A 23,734-nucleotide genomic window follows, 5' to 3' on the forward strand; every position below is an offset into this window, starting at 1 on the left:
TGGTACCCAGGTGTTATGTGGGCGACCCCTTGGCCTGGTCCAGCCACTCAGGTCCTCAACAATGAGTATCCTTTGAGCCAGATCACTCTCAGGGAATCGCTCCACATGGCCATAGTCCCTGTAAATGACACTCCCTTACAATGTAGGTAATGTGCCTAATTCGGGACTCTGTGAGCAACTGCTCATTCGACACACAGTCAAACCAGCAGTACACAAAGACTGAAGGAGTGCAGTCTTCAGCTCAGGTCTCTGGATAGTGTCCATGTCCTGCAATTGCCCAAAACAAAAAAAAGTGTAAATTCACTTGTGATCAGGTCGATCAAACCACACATAGCAATGCTGAGAAAGAAGAGAAGCGCTCTATACTGAGCTAATAAATGCGACCAACAATCAAAGACCCTCATCTTACAGCATGCAGGTTGGGGTTGGATCTCATTGCTCTCTCCATCCATGATGAAGACACTGAAATTTCATTTTGAACGTGTAAATGTTATTATTCTGACTAAATTATAACCCGATACAATGTAGGTAGAAAACATGATAGCGACAAGTGTAAAGGGATCAAAGTTCGCAAAGCAGGCTGCTATTCACACTTGTTTTAGAGCATAGATTTTTTTTGGATTAACCATGTCTGCCAAAGTGTTCAAAATCTATGAGAAAAGTGCAGTAAAAAACACAAGTAATGGTTAGATTAGGTAGACTTTATTACCCCAGGGGGAAATTTGTTTGCAGCAGGAAAGGTCAAAGTATAAAGCACTGTTACATCGATACAAAACAATTAGAAAAACACAAGAACTGACAACCCATGTTGTCATAAGTACTGTGACACTAGAGGGCGCTGTCACTCCTCCAAACCAGCAGACAACACGTCCAGACACCAAGTAAAATGCACTAGAAGTATTTTTATTTCTTCTCTTCTCCTCAATATTGTGCCACAAAGCATCTCCACTACCACAATACACAAATCAATAATTAACAATAATCCTCCTCTCCATCCAGCAGCTCAGTTACACGTCCTCCCAACTCCGGCTCAGCTTGCTGGGTTTCCCACAGTCCTTTAAACAGTCCGTGACCCGGCTCCTGTCCTTCAGTCCACGTGATCCAATAGCACTTCCGGGTTAGATGAAGACTTGTATTTTTTCAGCCAGGAAGTAATTCTGTCCTTCCATCCCCATGACTTGGGAGTACTTCCAGGTTATAATAGAAACAACAATCTCAGTGTCTCCCTGCAGCGTCCCCTGGCGGCACCCACGGTATCCAGCAGGGCTGTGAAGCCGAACTCCATTTTAAATGATGCACTGCGGGATTCCGGAGCTCTTCCATGTTGTAGGGAGGACTCTATCTAGCGGCCTGGATGTATTGGCCGGGATAAGCTGCCGGCCATCTCTCACAGTACGCACACTCAAGATGAGTACAAAGAATAATTACCTTAAACATTACACAATTCAGAATTCAGCCGCATCCCTCAAAGTAACTAAATTTAAAATCGATTACACCTCGAGAAATAAAAGAGTTCTTCTCAGGAACCTAAATATGCAGCCTGATGGCAACAGCTGAAATTTAGAAAAATGGGGAAGGCTACTGCCTGACAGAATTGAGTTGGCCTTCTTACTAACCCATTTGTGATACAGCTCGGTGACAGAGCTCTGCTGCAAACTAATACTTTAATGCTCATTTTTCCGTTGTTGTTCCCATAGTTTATAATCTTAATGCTGAGGTTGCCAAACCAACATGTGTGAGCAAAATCTAACAACAGATTCAATAAAAGATTTATAAAAGTGTGTCATTACAGTTTTATACAATTTAACAATGGAGTTTCCTAAGAAAGAACAGACCTGTTTGGTACTTTTTATAAATTTCTTTTATGTTGAGATCAAAAGTTAGCCTGTTATCAATGATTGTTCCCAGATATGTGTATTGCTCTACCATGTCCACAGCTTCCCCTTTAATTAACGCTAACACAGTGGGAAGAGTGGAAAGGCTGAAGTCTAAAGCCATATCCTTTGTCTTTGATTTATTTAGCTTTTGAAAAGGAATAATCACACCATTGAACAAACTCATCAATAACAGGTCAATAGCTGTTCTGCTTATCTTGTAGAAGACTCACAATGACAGAGTCATCTGCAAATATCAAGATATGTTTGTGCTTGCAGTGAAATCCTGCAGTCATTTGTATATAAGATAAAAAGAAGGAGAGCTAAGAGTGCAAGAATAACAGCCATGAACACTCACTTGTCCAGAAGTCCAGAATCGACTCCGCCAAGTTAGGTTCCAAACAGAATTCATCCATCAGTTTGTCAAGTAAGATGTGGGTCTGGATTGTATATAAACTGAAGATAAATCTATACTTCAGTCTTACATGTGTTTTTGGTCTTTCCAAGTGGTCATTTAGTAAATGTATGTTAACTGATTAATGGCAGGCTGACATAACTGGTAATTTAATCAAAAATGCTACAATATAGGGACACATTTATTTTTCTTATTGATGTTATGCAATGCGGAAAAATATGCTGACACATGATGGAATTTGCCAGTTGGCCCTTCTATTTATCATTTTACTAACTGTGCTATCCATCTAAGATGGGTTGAAATCTAAATAATCAATGTACATCTCAGTGTTAACTTTTGCAATGCACTGTGTCTCTCTGGTTGTGTCTCTGTTACATACAATTTGGTACAGGATTTGTAAAAGCAGTGCTAATGTTTGTGATGTGCCATCTGTTGGATGGCAGAGACATAGCAACCAGAAAGACACACAGACAGTTATCTTTTTATTAAGTTGGATAGTAATAATAAAAATAATGAGATTAAATCCAGCATATTATTTTTCAAGATAAATTATAATTTTATTCTAAAAGCATTAAGCTGTCAAAGTAAAACAAAAAAATGAATCATGTATGCAAAGTTAAAAATTGAGATGCACCAAGATGTTTCCAGAATCGCTTTATAATCGCCTTGAATCATACGGTGCCTCATGACTGCCACTTCAGTTCTTTACTACCTCAACTGGCACACTGTGACGCAAGCCTAATCAGGCTTTCACATTTAGTTAACGAGAGCTTATTGCAAAGAACATGAGGACAAATAGTAAAATAAAGAAGATGAAACTGTGGATAAGTCTGTCGTGAGAGTAAATTGCATTTTCATCAGCATAACTGTCCACATCTCAAGTAGAAAATAAAAACTCTGGCAAAAATGAAACGTGTAGATGCAGCCTGCAAAAGTGTTAGCTACTGCAACAAGATTGAAAATCAGGGGGAAATAGTGAGGTAGTGGTCCTAACATATGTAGGTTGTTATGGACATGCATCTGTAAAATGTACACCCCCGATAAATTTTACAACTTAGTACCTATGGTAGAGAGCCTTGTTATGATATTTAAAGTCCCTTAAAATGCTATATTCTGTCAAAACAGTACCTTGTAGGACAAAATAATAAATCATTTTTTTATGTAAAAATGAAATGGCTATGGCATAAAATTTATTTCAGGTGCTACAAAGTAATTGTTATTGATTTTTTATGCCTTTTCCTTTCTTGCACTTCTCTTTTGCTCATATTCTTCTGAGCAGGTTAATTCTATATGAAACAAACCATAAAAGAAATATGCAGCCATGTAAACACACTGCTGTATAATTTATGCTTATTAATCAAATTTTAACTTTGGCATTCACAGTATGTAATTATGCAGTTGTGGCAAACGTGAAGTCCACCGAGACTGTTGAGGATGTCATCAAATGACATGTATTAAACGGGTGCCCAGAATTGCAAATTAAAAGGATATGAGAGAAATATTGCTGGATGACATTCTCTACCCACTGTGGAGCATAACAACTGTCATGCTCCAAACTCAGTCAACGACTGGAATATATTAGGCTGTCAGTACGTTTTTTTGAAAACTTATTTATTTCCAAAATCAAAAAAATGTTTTCAAAAATGAGATCTTTCATTGCATCTGCTGCATTCATGATAAACTGGTACCATAAGCAACAGTTAAACCAAGGATGATGCTATTGGAACATTTAAATTAAAAAAAGTCCCTAAAAATATTTCACACTCTAGCTAATGACAATGCAAATAAAGATATTTTCAAGGTTATAAGGTCATAAACATGAACATATATATATATATATATATATATATATATATATATATATATATATATATATATATTCTGGTTCATCCCAGCCAATACCCCCGGGCCAGATGGAGCCCTCCTTGCAGCATGGAGATGCCCCGAATGCCAGCAGGGAATTATGGACAGTGGACTTTTAATGCACAGCCCTGCTGGATACCATGGGGGCCGCCAGGAGTCGCTGTAGGGAGGCCCAGGGACTATTTTCCCTACACCCTGAAAGTACATCCCAGTCACATGAACAGAAGAAATGACGTGCTTCCAGGATAAAGAAAAGGAGTTTTTTACCTGACCCGGAAGTGAAAGAAAGTCACATGGACTGAGGGACAAACACTTCTGGGTCAAGGACTATAAAGGACTCTGGGAAATCCTAGACGGAGGAGCTGAGTTGGGAGGCAGGGTGGCTAAGTGTCTGGGAGTGGAGGATTGTTTATTTGATTATTGTTATTGAGTATAGTGGAGTGGTGGTGCTTTGTACACTTATTTATAATAATAAATATTATTATTGGACTTTTACCTGGTGTCTGACGAGTGGTCTGAGGGTTCAAGGGAGTGAGTAAGCCCTAATCTGTCACATATATATATATATATATATATATATATATATATATATATATATATATATATATAAAAGGGGTGTTCAATAAAGTATGAAAGAAAGCAGCAAGCATGTTGAAACAAGTCTGGCCTGTTGTGACATATCTCAAGGTTATTTATGCACAGTTATGGCTCAGTGCGAGTCTAACATTCCATGACACAGGATGTCAGGAGAGTCCTCATGAGAATCAAGTAAGAAAATGCAGATCTGGAGCAACATTCAGTGAAAATATTTCTCACAAAAGAACGGTAAAAGCCAAAGAAAATCCATAAATGCATAACTGCAGTTTATGGTGAGTCTGCCCCATTACAAAATAAAACTTTGGAGCAATCAGTTTAAATTTCACAGAAATGTGCAAGAAAGTCGAGGATTTAATTTTGTCAGACAGACTAATCAAGGTTTCCCGAATAGCTGAAGAAATGGGCATCTCGACAGGTTCGTACAGTTCAGAAAATAATTCATGAAAAGTTGGGCATGTCAAAGGTCAGTGCAAGATGGGTTCCAACAATGCTGATGCCATGTCAGAAGGCCACTAGGCTCTAGTGCTGTCAGGAGAACTTGGAGATAATCTGTGAAGACTAAGCAAACTTTTTTCATTGTTTAGTGACTGGAGATGAGACTTGGGTCTATCACAGAGATCCTGCAGTGAAAGCACAAGTCATCCTTCACTCCAAATAAGTTCAAAACAGTTGCCATGACTTTGCCTGTAGATTTTTCTGTCTTCTGGGATATTGAAGGACTTCTGCTTCTGGAGTTCATGCCACACAAGACAGCCATAACAGGGAGAGTTATGCCAACACAATGATCGCTTTGCGGAAGTCAATCAAGGACAAAAGACAAGGAAAACTCACAGCAGGCATGCTGCTTCTTCAAGACAATTCGCCGGTTTACGTGTCACATCAATCACAGGCTGCCATCCGAGAATGTGGATTCCAGTAGCTGAACCATCCACTCTACATTCCTGGTCTGGCTCCCTCAGATTATTTCCTGTTGCAAGTTTTGAAGAAATCTCGCCGTGGACAGCAGTTTTCAAGTGATGAAGACATTAAGGCAGCTCTGACGTCCTGGTTTCAAGGTCAAACAGAACATTTTTTTTTTCAAAGGGGTTAAAGTCATTGCAGGAAAAGTGGATGAAATGTATGGGGCTATCAGGGGACTATATTGAAAAATAAAACTATTTTTTTTAAAACTCTTTTCTTATATATATCATGCTTGAGTCACAGACTTGCACAGAAAACAGAGGAGGTTGTAGAGACAGGAACTTTATTCAGACACTGCAAACAAACATATGTCTCTTTCAAAAGTTTAAACGTGCTCCTTGACAGGTGAGACAGTTCCGTCTCACAATTAAAAGTATGCAAACGTATCTTCCTCTTCAAAGGAGTGCGCATCAGGAGCAGGGAATGTCACAGAGAGAGAAGCAAAACAATTCAAAACTGACAGGCGCTGTTCAGGCTTTTAAGTATGCAGAGTACCGCATGGGAAGAATATCGCGCGACAGAGAAGCCGCATGTAAGCCCAGCAAGTAAGGGAGCAATGTGAAGGTAGTCTGTCAGCGTTTTCAGAAGGGGTTTTCCCAGGAGCGTCTGTATCCTCTCTGGGTGAGAGGGCTGAGTTGAAGGACTTCATGTCCCATGCTGCCCTGTGGGAATCTGAGGCGCCGCTGCTACCCAAGAGTGTTGCCATCTAGTGTCGCAGGGGAGATAATGCCCTGTACACACTCTCTCCCCAAATCTTTCTATTCCAAGGGCGTCCTGGCCGGGTAAGACTGCTGGCCTTCCCCTACTATGTATATAGGACTAACTATAGCCTTATAGTGACCATATAAAATGACAGAGCACATTGAAAAACTAAAATCTGTAAATATACAAAAGAAAAATGATTATTTATTGGAGTCAAAATCATGAAATTCTATAAATATTGAAAAGAAAAATTAATTATTATTTAACTGAGCAAAAATCATGAATTGAGAATAAAATATTTACTCTCTTACCAATTGGAGAATTTCCGTTAAGCTGAGGTCCACTATGCTAGATGAGTGTTTATAAGAGACTAAATAAACGATTCATTTGTTTTAACTGACATTCTTATAAACCACAACCTTCTTGATATTTTAGTTTATAATTTAAAAAACGGAATAAGAATCTGAAAATCTAACAACATCACATTAAATTTCGGTACATTCTGAAAAGAATGATACCAAACATATATATGTAGGTTTTAAAACAAAACCGATTTAAAGCGTGACAAAAAACGCCACATAAAATTGTTGCACAAAATCGTTGCACTTTTAGGCTTAGGATTATACAGTATATATAGAGAGTAGGTTAAATAGTCAACATACATATATAATCAATATACATCACGCAGTTTTCAAAACTGGCACATCTTTTGGTGCTAATGAAATTGAAAATAAATAAGGAAAAACAGACCTTTAGGGGATAATATAGAATTTTAGATTTTTGCAGATAATTTACATTTGACTACATTTTCCAAGTCAATTGGACATTATTGTATATGTTTATAGAATAAAATTCCACACAGTATAGATCAAATTATAAATATCAGGTGTTATTTTAAAAATATATAAGAATACAAGCCTTTCCATTTTCATTTTGCTTCTACATACTCTACAGTTTTGTTACTAGTATGGCACTAATTACTGCTTAAACCACTGATGATTTCAAAAGTAGCGCGGTCACTGCTGTAAAGTTAGTCTTGGTAACGATACCCTTATTGATCAGCAGAGAGCACTACCACCACAGCAGGAGGTCTTTTAAGATCCCAAAGGTCATACATGAGATCTATTGTAGAGTTTGAGATTCCCGGATGATTGTAGCCTAGCAGGCGTACTGAGGAGGACAACCAATCTGTCCCTCTCCAGTACACCACTTTGTTGGGGCTAACATGCAGGAATCGCTAGTGCCGCTAGGGGGAGTCCTATCCATACAACTGCAGAGACTGATGATGTCAGCTGGCACATTGTGTTAGTGAAGCAACAGAGTCGGGGGTCATCAGGTGCTATTGATAAATACAGCTGCATGTCATCAGCATAGCTGTGGTAGCTCACTTTATGCCCCAAGATAATCTGACCTAACGGAAGCATGTAGATCGAAAAGAGCAGCGGACCCAGGATAGAGCCTTGTGGAACACTATATACAATATCATGTGTCTTTGAAGCATAATTACAACAACTAACAAAGAATTTTCTACCTGCCAGGTAGGACTCAAACCAATTTAAGACAGGACCAGAGAGGCCCGCCCATTGACTAAGGCGATTTCTAAGAATGTTGTGATCAATGGTATCAAATGCGGCACTCAGATCTAAGAGGATGAGAACAGATAAATGGCCTCTGTCTGCATTTACCCGCAAGTCATTTACTACTGTAAAGTGTGCAGTTTCTGTACTGTGATTTGTTTTAAAACCCGACTGAAACTTATCAAGAATAGCATGTTTATTGAGGTGGTCATTTAGCTGTATAATGACTGCTTTCTCTAGAATTTTACTTAAGAAAGGCAGGTTAGAAATGGGTCTAAAATTTTCAAAAGCAGAGGAGTCGAGATTATTTTTCTTGAGTAGGGGTTTAACTATAGCGGTCTTAAGACAGTCTGGAAAGACCTCCATATCTAATGACAAGTTTACTATGTCAAGAATCCTCTCAATTAGCACGCCTGATACTTCTTTGAAAAAACTTGTTGGTACTGGGTCAAGGACGCAGGTGGAGGGTCTCAGTTGAGAAATCATTTTATGTAAATCAGCTAAATCTATCCTGGTGAAAGAATTTAATTTGTTTATAATGGAGTACTGGGACTTAAGAGGATGGACAGTGTTGGGGAGATATACTATATTATTTCTAATATCATTAATTTTTTGATTGAAAAATACAGCAATAGCCTCACAAGTTTCACTGGAAGTATTCTGGAAGCATTTCATTGAGTTACCTGGGTTTAGCAGACGATCAATCATAGAGAATAAGACTCTGGTATTACTAGCATTGTTATTTATAATTCTAGAGAAATAGCAGCACCTCTTAAGACAGACTGTGTTATTGTATTCTGTTATTTTAACCTTCAATATCTCATAGTGGATAGTTAGTTTAGTTTTTTTCTATTTACGCTCAGCTCTCCGGCATGTTCTCTTTAAAAAACACACTCTTTGGGTCTTCCATGGTATAACATTGCTAGAAGATTTTTTAACTGTCTTTTCAGGTGTGACTATGTCAGCAGCAGCTGACAGTAAAATGGCATAATAACATGCCCCCTAGTATTAAAACTTGGCAAGTAATGCAGTCGTTGTTTGGCTGTTTTCTGTGCCCTAATGCAATCACAAAAGCGAGAGTCACTTATTTGCTCTAACTGAGACTTTCCTCGCTAAACCCAAATAAATGGTGCAGAGCTGGATTTTGCTGAGGCTTAGAAGCTCCACTCTGTATATCCAGCAATGCAGCCGGGAGTCAAGTATACCTGAATAATCCTGTAGAGCTACAAACAATAACATCAGCATTGTCTCAGTTTAACCAACCAATATAGGCCATCACCAATTACCAGATCTAAATATATTTGAAAACATGACTAAAGCAAAAGTATAAAATACTATTTAATAAATCATTTATCCTACCTTTCAAATCCTTCTGTCTTACTTCAACATTATCCAGAACCTTGATGAACTTTAGCATGTCAGGCCTTTCTATCTGAAACTGCTTCATTGAGCTCCTTCAAGGTCACATCCATAATCGCAGTATCTATGCTCTCTGTTCATCTTAGTCTCTGTTGTCCTCTTCTCCTTTTGCCTTCAGTGTTCCACATCATAAGAATCTTCACCAAGGAATCTTGTATCCTTGTTATGTCAAAATTATATGAGTGTTTCTTTGACAATCAACCTTTCTAATGAGAAGTCTATTTATATTTGTTCAAGTATTGATTTGCTGAGTCTTCTTGCTGCACAAGGAACATCTCATCAGTCTTCTCAATCACAAAAGCTCAAAAGCGTCAGATTTTTTTTGAGTTCAGCTTTAGCGATAGTCCAACTCCAATAGCTATACATCTCTACTGTAAAATCCATAGCTTTATCAATATGGACCTTTGCTTGTCTCTGCTCTTTAGTGTTTATCTAAATTTGCCATAGCCGTCCTTCATAGAAACAAGCGTTGTTTAATTTCATGGCTGCAGTCTCCATCTATAGAAGTCTTGGGGCCAAGGAAAACAAAATCTGTTACTGCACCTACTTCCTCTTCATCCATGTTATTATTATTGTTATTAGCTGACAGAGCTGGTTTACATAATCTTTGTTTACTTGATGTTGAGCAGCTGAAATTTTAATAATAAGAATATGAATCTAATTTCTAGATTCTAATGATTAGATAACAAGCTCAATTTTAATGCACTGGCTGGTTCATAGAAATCAATTTCAACTATGACCCAAAGGACATTAATTTTACATGCAGAAATTATGAACATGCCATATGAAGAATCAAACAGGGTCCACCTCAACCAGAATAATACTAAAGCACCCGAGAGCTATCAAAACTGTATGATTATTAAAAATGAAACAATAAGTGTAGGCTACAGAAAGTAAAGTGAAAAGTACAACACGTTTATTTTAATGAAAATCAACATGTTTTAACTATTTAGCTAGAGTCCATTAATAATCAATGATAGCATCACTTACGAATTTTACATAGCATTCTCCGTTATTTTTTAAACACTGGAGTTAACCTGTCTGCCTGAAGTAGGCGTGTCGCTCGACTAGCTGTCCCGCCCCTTTACTGACGTATGGTCTTGCGAACTGCCTGCGCATGTGCACACCGCAGCGAAAACGACGGGCCTGCCGGTATATGGAATAGAGTGGTGCTTGTGGAAGACGCGGCAGGATTTGTAATTTTATTAACGTAAATGGCGCGATTTTTTTCTCTCTGACTGCAGTTAATACTACGTGCATCTGTTAATATATCTCAGTGGAAACCGTATCTTCTTGAAAAAATAGCGAGACGCTTTATTTTGAAATTTGTATCCATTCCGGAGAGCCTAGCTGCAGAGGTGAGTTTATAAAGTGCTGTAAACTTTTTGCAGTCTTTTCGGTAATTTCTTTCATGTTACGGATGTAGATATGCCTGCTACACATACTGTATAACACGGAGGTGTACCGAGATTTTTTTTACTGAAATTTTCACTTTGATAAAAGCACATGTGCATAGATTGCCCTGGAGATCTTCTTTTGGAGATCTCCTATCAGAATGGCAGCTTTTTGAATCGTAATGCAATTCCCTTTCACTGTAATGTTTCTGTTTATTATTGTAGAAATATTGGCGTATAGAAACAAGTCTACATTTATGAAGAGATGCCTTTAATAGACGTGAGAGGAGTGAGCGTGAACTTTCCTTTCACGCCGTACAAATGTCAAGAAGATTACATGTCCAAGGTGATGGAATGTTTACAAAAGGTAAGCATGCACAGATGCCCAGTGTTAAATGGATGTTGCTTGGTGTCTGTTAAGAATCTTCACACCGAACTACATTAACACACATTCTGCCTATAAAACGAATAAATGCATATAAACAGGTGCATTTTATTTTATACAGGTGCTGGTCATAAAATTTGAATATCATGACAAATTTGATTTATTTCAGTAATTCCATTCAAAAAGTGAAACGTGTATATTAGATTTATTCATTACACACAGACTGATGTATTTCAAATGTTTATTTCTTTTAATTTTGATGATTATAACTGACAACTAATGAAAGTCCCAAATTCAGTATCTTGGAAAATTAGAATATCAATTAAGACCAATGCAAAAAAAGGATTTTTAGAAATGTTGGCCAACTGAAAGTTATGAACATGAAAAGTATGAGCATGTACAGCACTCAATATTTAGTTGGGTCTCCTTTGGCCTGGATTACTGCAGCAATGCGGCGTGGCTTGGAGTCAATCAGTCTGTGGCACTGCTCGGGTATTATGACTATGAGAGCCCATGTTGCACTGATAGTGGCCTTCAGCTCTTCTGAATTGTTGGGTCTGGCATATTGCATCTTTTTCCTCTTCACTTTACCCCATATATTTTCTATGGGATTAAGTTCAGGCCAGTTTGCTGGCCAATCAAGAACAGGGATACCATGGTCCTTAAACCTGGTACTGGTAGCTTTGGCACGGTGTGCAGGTCCTGTTGGAAAATGAAATCTGCATCTCCATAAAGTTCGTCAGCAGCAGGAAGCATGAAGTGCTCTAAAACTTCCTGGTAGATGGCAGCGTTGACCTTGGACCTCAGAAAACACAATGGACCAACACCAGCAGAGGACATGGCACCCCAAACCATCACGGACTGTGGAAACGTTACACTGGACCTCAAGCAACGTGGATTCTGTGCCTCTCCTCTCTTCCTCCAGACTCTGAAACCTTGATTTCCAAAGGAAATGCAAAATTTACTTTAATCAGAGAACGTAACTCTGGACCACGCAGCAGCAGTCCAGTCCTTTTTGTCTTTAGCCCAGGCGAGTCGCTTCTGACGCTGTCTCTTGTTCAAGAGTGGCTTGACACAAGGAATGCGACAGCTGAAACCCATGTCTTGCATACGTCTGTGTGTGGTGGTTCTTGAAGCACTGACTCCAGCTGCAGTCCACTCTTTGTGAATCTCCCCCACAGTTTTGAATGGGTTTTGTTTCACAATCCTCTCCAGGGTGCGGTTATCCCTATTGCTTGTACACTTTTTTCTACCACATCTTGTCCTTCCCTTGCCTCTCTATTAATGTGCTTGGACACAGAGCTCTGTGAACAGCCAGCCTCTTTAGCAATGACCTTTTGTGTCTTGCCCTCCTTGTGTAGGGTGTCAATGGTTGTCTTCTGGACAACTGTCAAGTCAGCAGTCTTCCACATGATTGTGTAGCCTACAAAACTAGACTGAGAGACCATTTAAAGGCTTTTGCAGGTGTTTGGAGTTAATTAGCCGATTAGAGTTTGGCACCAGGTGTCTTCAATATTGAACCTTTTCACAATATTCTAATTTTTTTTAATATACAAGTTTCACTTTTTGAATGGAATTACTGAAATAAATCAACTTTGTCATGATATTCTAATTTTATGACCAGCACCTGTATAGTATGGTTCTCAATAAAGCTCAGTCAAGGTGCTTTTCCAGTTAAAGGGAAAGTACAGACATTTGTTCGCTGCAGCACAGGTTGGTGTTTATTTCTCCTATCTCATGGAATCGAGCATCCTGGGTTCAAATCCTGTTCTCAATTGCTCATTGAGGAAATTGCATATATTCCTCTTATTGTACTTCCCTTTTGCCCATGTCCCATTGTGCTGCATTAGGCTCTGTCCCATCATACCCCTTAATCGGTTTAAGTGGATTTTTGAGATATTAGCGATGTGAAAAGTGGACATTTAACTGACATGCTTAGGATTCAAAGTTGAATGACTTAGTCACTAGACCACTCTGGCTGCCAAATTTGTAAATGTTGGTTATAAATGTTTTCAGAATTAGCACTGATGTGTGATTGTAACAAGGCACATTCTCACATGTACTTTTCCAGGGCATGAGTGGAATTAGTAATCAACACTTTGGGAATGTCTTTGGGAGGTAGCTTGAAATTAAAGTACCTAGTAATGCAGCTATTTTTGGGAATGTCTTTGGGAGGTAGCTTGAAATTAGTAATGCAGCTATTTGTTCATTTTGTGTAAAGCATAGACAGGAATCAGACTAAAAATTAAAACTTTGGTCCCTGTAGCTGTGCGGCAGGATTGGTGGTAAACCAACTACATTTCAAAATGTTTTAATGTAGGAGTTTATTTCTCTGATTTAGAAGGATGGGTTGGAGAAAATATATGCTATCTTCAAAAACTAATTGACAAGTTTAAAGTAGTCATTTTGTAGTTGTAAAAAGTGGGACAGTGTTCAGTTTGGGGAAACTGCTATGTTAAGTAGGGTTGATGTTGTTGAAGTGCTTAGGTTTTGTTATAGACGCAGCATTCTGACAATGCTGTTTTGTCTTTCTTACCTGAAAATGTCCAAAGTAAAGTAGTTATACTCACTAATCATGGTGCTGGAGAGCGGTGACATGTCACGTGTTGATTAGCACATGAAAGTACGAATTTCACATTACAGTTGACAACAATAAACCTGTTTTGAGATTTTGTTAGCAGTAGGAGCTCTCTTGATCTTGAAGTTTTTTAATTTCCCAAACCTATTAAGCCTAACATTTTCTTTAATAAAGGAAATCTCTTGTTATATATTGTCTCAACCACACATCCCATATGGGCTTTCTGGATATTTCATAGGTAAAGAAAAATAGATATGAAACATTTTGATACAAGAGAAGTGATTCTTGAGTGATGCTTAATTGCATTTCGTTCAGAAATTAATATTTTTTTTTCTGGATGTCAACAATGGAAATAAAAATGTTCCTGAAAATGGAGAGACAGGAGTATTTTCATAATACCATATCTGTGTTGTCAAAATGGATTGTAAATTACCTGCAAAATATTATATAAAATTCACCTGCTTTTAATTTTTGAAATGTCCTATTCTACTCTTCTATACTACACAAATGGGATTAAATTAAAGAAAATCTTCATTACATAACTCAGCAGCTCTTTAATGTGACATAATTTATAAAAGTCATTTTGTGGTATTAGTGATATAGATGGGGAAATTATAGTTTTGTGCCTATTGCAGTGTTGTATTGTTATGGCCTACAAAGAATCTAGGGGTGTACACAGCCCCAAGTTAGAAAAAGATGGGATGGTATGGAAAATTTTAAATAAATAAAAAAAAAATGCAGTGATTCTTAAATTTACTTTGGCTTTTATTTCATTGTAGACAGTATGAACCCAAGTTTTGTCATGTTTTGTCTGGTTAACTTTATTTCATTTGTTAATACACATCCATTCTTGCATTTCACCCTAAGATTTCTGATGTGTTTTAATCACAGCCATAAGGGAAGGACATTGAAGTTCCTGGTCTATAACATTCTTACATATATAGTTGTGTTAATCTGTAAAGGTGAAAAATCCTCAATATGTTTTGCCTTTAGTTTTTGAGTAGTATTCTTTCATATATACTGCAGGTCAATTATTTGCCAAATTTTAAAAAGAAAAACAATAAATGAGTGCAGAAATGTGTTTATGTACAGTTTAGCAGCTAAAAATGTCCACACAGCCATTCCTCTAAAATTTCCCCATCTTTTATTCATCTTGTGCGCATGATGAAGTATAGTTATTTGAATGTGTATTTATTATTTGCTTATTCTATGAAATGGGTTTGGTGTTTTTCCCAGTCTTAGGAAAATGTGATTGCTTTATTTTAAAGCAGGTACTATAGATAACTAAACTACTTGTTTAAAAATGCATACAGATTACATTTTCTTTCACTGTGGTCTTTTAGTTTCTCCATCTTTACTACCTTGGGTATAAGGTATATTTTAACACACAACTGGGGGCAATTCCAATATATTTTTGCAAGCCTGTTTATAATTGTGGGTGGAAGGCAATAGTTTCAGTTGCAAATCGGAATACTTGAGGTATAAAGTAACTCGTAGCAAAACAGATTGGTTGTGGATTAGTTAAATTTGAGACTGGTGATCTGCTGTTCCCTGAGACAGCACTTAGACCAGAGGATCAGTTCGTACGTTACTATCCCATGTACACTGCAACTGACCAATAGGCTCCATGGTTGATTTTGGATCCGTGGCGGCTAAAGGTATGTTTGTTTTGTTCAGTTTAACAAGCCTTGGAACGTTTTGCCAAGTGACAACTCTGTAAGCGAACTCATGCTTGTAAACAGCAGTTTTTAAGAAACCAGATTTCCACCTTAAGTAGGCTACTTACCTTATCCTACTTTTGTGTGCACGTGTAAATGCATAAATAAGTGAATGATCTACGACTTCTGTGATCTCTCTGTGTTTCGGAACAGTCTGTCTATTGTGTGTATATTTGTTCATACAGAATAGCTTGGAAATGTGTTGGTTATTCTCCCCTGTGGCTCCGTTTTGATTAGTACCTGGTCACAATTTTTTTTTTTTGGTTTGCATGATTCCACCCACCATATATGAGGCTTAACTGGTATAAGGGCAGGTGAATAAGTATACACTGGTGCCTCGTTCATGTTTGATTTCTGCCTTTCAACAATTGTTCTGTTTTTGGAAAATATTATATTATTAAACTTATATGTTTACAAGTACATGTACTTACTTTCTGCAGGGACAGGTAGAGAGGTAGAATTGATGCATGTGCAGCTGTATAGCTCTAGTGCCAAGAAACACTACTGGTACTGGTATGTTCAGGCCATATTGTCTGTCTGTCTGTCTGTCTGTCTGTCAACAAAAATTGTTCCAAATGAATACCTAGGTAGCTATAATTTTCAGACTTGGCTTGATTGCGTCATATGCATCTCTGTACTAAATTTGATGTTAATCTGATAGACTAAAGGAAATATAGCCTTGAGAGAGATGCCTAGGGACTTAAATCTAGGGCTTTTGAATTCTCAAGGGTGTTGAACAGCTTGATCCCCCAGATTTTTTTCAATTAAACAGAATCACTGTACATGTACTGTACTCCAGCACACCAGTGGACAATAAGGTGAAGTGCATTTACGATGTAAGCCAATAAGTACTTCTTCATACAAAGTGTCATTGGAGTCCTGTAGTTGAAGTGGAAACTCTGAGAACTTTATAGAAAGTACCTGCATGGGATATTGGGACATCTTGTGTAATAGATAATCAAACCAAATTAAAGGACCAAGTCGCATGCTAATGTCGGTGGGAACCCTTGTGCTCTTACTATTGTTCTTTTAGTAGTAGGGTGTTGTACTGTGTTAGCCATTAAGGATGCAATGAGAAGTCAAGCACAATGACACTTTTTATTGTCTTAACTGAACCAAATACAATATGTAAGCCTTTGAGGCATCTTAGCCCCTTCTTTAGGCAGGTTGAAAGTTGCAGGTTGATTACAACCTGCCTGAAGAAGGGGCCTCAGTTGCTTCGAAAGCTTGCATATTATAATCAGTTCAGTTAGACAATAAAAGGTGTCATCTTGTTTGACTTCGTATCGTTCTTTAAGAATTAGTTTTGGCTTCAGTTTGATGTCCCTAGTCTTTTGCTTTTACTCCTGCTTATGAAGCCCACTGAGGAAAATGATGACTTTAAATGAATTTTACTAAAAAAAGTATTGCTAGTGATTCATTTATGTCTAAGTATGCTTTTGAATCGATCACAAATTAGAGTCAGGAACATTGATTTTTGTCATTTTTTTATATTTATCTTTTAACGATGTAGGTGTGCTCTACTAAAAGCTGATTATGTGTTTTAATTAATAATATTTTTCTTTAAGAAGTGTACTTAATTTACCTAACATCAGGAGATTGTTTCCCTAACTTGAAAAAAATTGATATGTATATAATATTATTCTTATTTTGTCTCTTTGCTATAGGAAGTAAATGGAATTCTTGAAAGCCCTACAGGTACTGGAAAAACCCTGTGTCTGCTGTGTTCCACACTTGCATGGAGGGAACATTTTAAAGATTCTATATCTGCCCGAAAAATTGCTGAAAGGATGGATGGAGTAGAAATGTTTCCAAAAAGACCAATGGCTTCTTGGGGTAAAGCAGATAAAGAAGGAGACGCACCAGGTAATTATGAATTGTATTCAGTGTCACAATTCTAAATGGTTGCAGAAGTGTTTATTCTGTAATACAAAAACGTGTCTATATACAGTGTATATATATATATACTGTATATATATATATATATCTATACTAATAAAAGGCAAAGCCCTCACTCAGTCACTCACTCACTCACTCACTCACTGACTCATCACTAATTCTCCAACTTCCCGTGTGGGTGGAAGGCTGAAATTTGGCAGGTTGATTCCTTACAGCTTCCTTACAAAAGTTGGACAGGTTTTATATCGAAATTCTACGCGTAATGGTCATAACTGGAAGCAGTTTTTCCATTTACTGTAATGGAAATGAGCTTCAACGCCGTGGGGGCGGAGTTTCGTGTGACATCATCACGCCTCCCACGTAATCACGCAGTACATAGAAAACCAGGAAGAGCTCAAAAAAGCGCTGAAGAAAACATGCATTATATAATTGAGAAGGCAGCTAAACAATAAGAAGCGAGTTCTGCTACTGAAACAAAGCACGATGTAAACCTACACTTTAAATTAAGTTCATAGACAGGCTGCCGCTGGCGTTTGTAATTTAGTGCCTGCCCATATAAGGCCATCCGTCAGCGGCAATCCAATAGCAAACTGCCACGGGTAAATATTCACGGGTGAAGGACTGTGCTTATGGAGAGGAAGATGAGATGGTCAGGGTGGTGTTTGACACAAACTCAGCGAAACTACCAGAGAAAGTTTTAAGTGCCAGGACTAAGGTAACATTAAATAAAGCTATGGACATAGCACGAGATGGCACCAGCACAGCTGGGAACCTTCGATGCAAGTACACCGAGTGGCTCACGTGAACTGATGCAGTGCACAGTTAAAAAGCAACAGTTCCAAAGAGCTGAACAAAAACCGAATTACACAATTGAAAAGGCAGCAAAAACTACTTCTCCGCTGCCAATCGCAGCTATTTTGATATATATATATATATATATATATATATATATATATATATATATATACAGTGTTGGGGAGTAACGAAATACATGTAACGGCGTTACGTAATTAAATTACAAAATAAATGTAACGGTAATACATTACAGTTACTGTATAAAAATGTGTAATTCAATTACAGTTAATTGTGTAATTTTTCAGAATTACAATTTAAGTTACATATTAAAAATGTCAGCAAAGCCTTTATGAAATATGAAATAATATTTTTTGCCTGTTTCAGCACGCTTTCATTAGGCCTATAAACATCGCCCTTTTCCATCCCCCCCCCTCCCACAGACAATAATTATTTCTGATAGGCTCTCCTATCACGTCTATAATTGCAGCGCCAGCGCCATCACCTCAGTCTGATAGCAGATGCCTGGGCATGTTGTGATCTGAGTTTCAAACTACTACTAGCAATGTCTAATAAAACTGCATTTCACAGCTGGAAATTTAGAAAACATTTCAGATATGTCGCGAAAAGGGCATAAATCTAACTGTGCAATGTAATGCTTGTTTGCGGCTATCAAGATGTTGTCCACATCGAAAACCTCAATGTCCAACCTCAGGAAACATCTAGAGGTAAGTGCTGCTTGTAAGAGCAAACGGAAAGTTTTTTTTTAGCAATGAAGCCTTCACATTGTCACACAGTCACAGACGCCACGCCACTTTTCACAGCCACACGCTTTTAATGTGCCCAAATGCAGATGTAGCCTATGGCTATTTTAGCTCCCTATTTCGGTTCACTTTAAGCTAGCTACTCTAGATAGCTAGCTAAGGAGGTTGTTGAGCCATATTACGCACTTTCCCTCCCATTTTGTCAGTTTTGATATTAGCGTGCCTGACTTGCTATATGTAATTTAAAATGTGCCTGGAATGGTAGATTTTAACAAAGACTACGCATTGTCCAAGTTTTACATGTATTGTCTTGAATGCAAGTGATCGGCTACTTCAGCATTTGTGATTGAAAAATAGACTATAAAATGTTTTGTCTAGTAAAAAGTCACATGTTTTTTGTAAAGTGTAAACACAATAGTGGTGCACCATAGTCAATGTCTACCCCATAATTTAGTTTTAATTAATAATAACCACCATTTAATGCTACGATTTATTTTACAGTTTTACACTTTTATTTAAGTTTTATTATAGACAAAAAGCTAACAAAGACACATTCCAAAAGAGTTAAGAGCTGCTTATTAAAGTACTGCTTATTGTTTCTTATTTTAATTTTCATTGTAGACAAAAAGCTAACAGAGACACATTCCAAAAGAGCTGCTTATTAAAGTAGTTTCTGATACCTACAATGTTAAAAAGAAATCAAAATGTGTGATTTAAAAAAAATGTTTAACAGTAAAATGTATCTTGAAGTCTGACCTTGTGGTGGTTATTATAGTGTCTTTATGAAAGTTCTGATGTTACTTTGTGTATTAAAAGAGGATCAAAAGTGTTTAACTATTTTAAATAAGAAATTTGGTGTGAATTATCCCATAACTCTGTTGTTTGATGTCCCCCAAGTGCTGTCAGCTGGAAAAAGAATTTAAAAAATTGATACAACATACTGTACAACATAGACTGTAATAGTCTGGCAACTAACAATAAGTGGATGTGACACAATAATTAACTTTCAGATTATTTTTTCTCTGCTTCATTGATGTAAGAGATATTGGTCCATTATTCGGTCTATGCTGCATCAAAGATTTTTTTTCTTCCTATATACAGGCAGCATTCAGTCACCTTGAACAACAGGGCTATGGACTGATTCACACTTGATTTCACCATAAAGATTATTACTGTCAGGTTTGAAATTGAAAATGGATACATACAAGCAGGCTACGGGTACAGAATACCCATCCAAAAATTGGAAAAGTAATCAAAAAGTAATTTAAAAAGTAATTAGTTACGTTACTCAGAACAAGTAATTAAAATAGTTACACTACTATTACATTTTGAACAGGGTAACTTGTAACTGTAACGAATTACATTTTTAAAGTAACCTTCCCAACACTGTATATATATATAAATAGATAGATATGACAACAACACTCATATCAATGACAAAACAATTACATTAACAATCATCTTACGTTATTTTTAAAATGTTTGCTTTTCTTTTTCATAACTTCTTTAACACACTACTTCTCCGCTGCGAAGCGCGGGTATTCTGCTAGTATATATATATAATGAAACACAAGTTAACTGTGTTGAGTATATAAGAAAAAAATGACAGACATGCTATCCATTTAAAAAAGCAGTAATATTTTAAAACAAAACTATAATATTATCAGATTGTAGTGTTTCATTTAATAGCAATTTTATATGCCTCATTTGAACCAAAGGTTAGTGTTCATATAAAGCCTTTCTACCTGTATTCTTGTAACTTTTTTGTTAGATTTAGTATTGGCTACAAAAACATAATCAAAGCAAACATCCATCCATCCATCCATTATCCAACCCGCTATATCCTAACTACAGGGTCACGGGGATCTGCTGGAGCCAATCCCAGCCAACACAGGGTGTAAGGCAAGAAACAAACCCCGGGCAGGGCGCACACTCACACACCCACACACACACTAGGGACAATTTAGGATTGCAAATGCACCTAACCTGCATGTCTTTGGACTGTGGGAGGAAAACGGAGCACCAGGAGGAAACCCAAGCAGACACGGGGAGAACATGCAAACTCCACGCAGGGACGACCCGGGAAGCGAACCTGGATCTCCTAACTGCAAGGCAGCAGTGCTAGCCACTGCTCCACCGTGCTACCCCTAAGCAAACATTTTTTGTTTTTGCTTGCTCAAAATGAATATATTATGAAAGTTTTTAATTGTACCTTCATCTAATGCTGAAAATAAGACAATTTACAGATTAGTCTTACATTTCATGTTTAAGAAAAACTAAAAATGACAGATGTGCCTTTCTGCCTAGCCGTTGCCTTTATCCATATGTAAAAACTAAATTAAGTGTGCAATCCAAAATATGCTTAAATTTAACAGAAATATTACATTTGAAGGGAACATAATTCTAGTATAGTAGCATTTTATGCACATTTAATTTTTGTTTTATTGCACAGGATATTTTTTAGTTTGTTTTGTGGTTTTGCCTTACTAAGCCTAAAATTCACAACTTAGATTTCTTTCATAAGTTTTTGTTGAACTGCTTGTCTGTTTCTGTATCAATTCTGCAACCCTCCCATCTGAAGTGTAATCTTGTTAATGCCAGTGTAGGTGAAAGGCATATGGCTTTTATTTTTAATGTTGTTGCTGTTTTACTGGAATTTTCCATCTGAATGGCAGTTTTGTTCTCCTCATACTCTTTATGACTCTGCTGCTACTGCAGTTGCTTGTTCAAACCATTCTTATTTTGTGTTGTATATATGTTCTTTGTCTTCACACATATGTATGGAAATGAATTTGAAACATATATTCCATCTGCATATTGATTATACAGGGTGAGGCAGAAAGGATGGACATTTTTTTACAAAATCACAAAATTATTTTTTTCTTACAAAGAAATTTATTGAAAGATTTGATAGCATTTGACAATTTGTAGGGATGGAAATACAGATCTAAATGCAAAATACGCCTTACTGAACGATTACTCAGGCCAAATTCAGAAGAATGCTTCTGAGCAGATCAACTTGGACTGCGCAGCAGGGCTAGTCGTACGCTTTCCACATTTGCAGGGGTACGTGCCGTTCGTGTAGCCCCAGGTGGTCTTTTGTTCATTAGTGTACCTCGTGTACGAAGTGCTTTAACCCAATGTAGAATAGTGTTACTAGCAGGAACAGCTTTATTTCTTTGGACATTGAAATGGCAACAAAACTCACGCTGAACTGCGGTAACAGATTGGTTGTTCTTGACAAAACAGTCGTACACAAAAACGTGGTGTTCTATCGTCCGTGGCTCCATGGCTTCAACTAAAAAGAAAATAAAGAAATGCTAAGACTTTGCGAACCTAACGCCACCTACTGCACATCTGTCACTTCTCCTAGTGGTGAGTTCTAGCCATTTCAAAGACGTCTGTCCTTTCTGCCTCACCTTGTACTTCACAACTTGGTATTTGACTCATTACTAGCTTTTGTAGAAGCAAACATAAAAATTATTTCCTTCCTGAAAAATGTAAATAAAATAACAGCTGACAAACATTACAGCCATGTCCATTTTTGCTTCATAAAGCCCGTAGGCATCTCCCCATCCCAGGAGGCAGAAGTGGAAACTCCGTTGCAAAATGGTCTACATGGAGAATTGTCTGATGCTTGAAGAATAAGTTTGGTAGTTTTCAATCCCTCTCCCCCTCATTCATTGGTCAGGAGTCCTATCTTTAATTCAAAAGCTCAACCCCATGCGAATTGTGTATCTTTTTTGTGATGTACAGATTTTTCTGGAAGTGTCTGCTGAACAATATTTTGACAAATGATGCATGCATTGTGTACATTGTGATCGTACAACCAAATAACTAACGTGGATTATGCAACATGAGTCAAGTGAAGTCAAGTTGCGGAGTATGCATTGGTACAGTGCGTTGCCTGCACCCACTACACGATGAAACAACTCGAGATCCCGGTTTGCAACCCCCCAGGCAGACATGTGGTCCAGTCCCACCTTCTGGAAATGACCCTCTATCTGCCACAGCCCGCTGTTACGTGGGCGACCCCTTGGCCTGGTCCAGCCACTCGGGTCCCCAACAACGAGGATCTTACGATCACCCCCAGGAATCGCGCCACATGACTGTAGTGCCGTAACTGACGCTCCCTCACAATGCAGGTAAAGTGCCTCATTTGGGACTCCATGATCAACCGCTTATTCGACACAAAGTCAAACCAATGGTACCTAAGGATTTTCCGGAGAGACACAGTACCAAAGGAGTCCAGTCTTCGTCTCAGGTCACTGGAATAGCGTCCATGTCTTGTAACCATATAGCAAGACAGGAAGCACTAGGACTGTAAAGACGTGGACCTATGTCCTTTTGCATAGATATCAGGAGCACCACACACCCCTTTCTCTTGACCTCATGACCTCCCATGCTCTCCCAATTCATCTACTAACTTCATAGGAAGAGTCGGCAGAGACATGAATGTCACTGCCAAGGTAAGGAAACTTGTCAACAAGGTTGACACTCTCTCCGCAAACAGACACACTGCTGATGGCTGTGCCCAAGAGGACATTAAAGGTCATGAAATTACTTAAGCTTTAATTATTAACTATGGTTGTGGAAAACAAAAATGGGTGAGAATTTTGATACTTAAAGTTGGACTCCAGTGGTGACAATAATATGGTTTAAAAAAAAAAAAAAAGGGGCAGAGACTGTAGCTGAAATTGCTGCTACAATTAACCCTTTATATAGCACCGGCACCATCAGGCAGCATGGTGACTTTAAACTTCACAGAGGAGAAGCTTAACTGCCTGTTGCTTAATG

General features: G+C 37.8%; 1 protein-coding gene across 4 annotated transcripts in view; it reads left to right on the forward strand.

The window, feature by feature from the left end:
• The first annotated feature begins 10,527 nt into the window (after positions 1-10,527).
• The window catches only part of rtel1 (regulator of telomere elongation helicase 1), a 105,581-nt gene continuing 92,374 nt past the window's right edge, over positions 10,528-23,734 (forward strand). For all 4 annotated transcript variants that reach the window (XM_039735093.1, XM_039735094.1, XM_039735096.1 and 1 more), the window contains exons 1-3: positions 10,528-10,765; positions 11,027-11,168; positions 17,150-17,348. In XM_039735093.1, coding sequence (XP_039591027.1) covers positions 11,067-11,168; positions 17,150-17,348 — 301 coding nt within the window. In that variant the 5' untranslated portion in view covers positions 10,528-10,765; positions 11,027-11,066. The remainder of the gene's footprint in view (positions 10,766-11,026; positions 11,169-17,149; positions 17,349-23,734) is intronic.

Source organism: Polypterus senegalus, chromosome 14 (assembly GCF_016835505.1).
Source record: "Polypterus senegalus isolate Bchr_013 chromosome 14, ASM1683550v1, whole genome shotgun sequence".
Lineage (NCBI taxonomy): Eukaryota > Metazoa > Chordata > Cladistia > Polypteriformes > Polypteridae > Polypterus > Polypterus senegalus.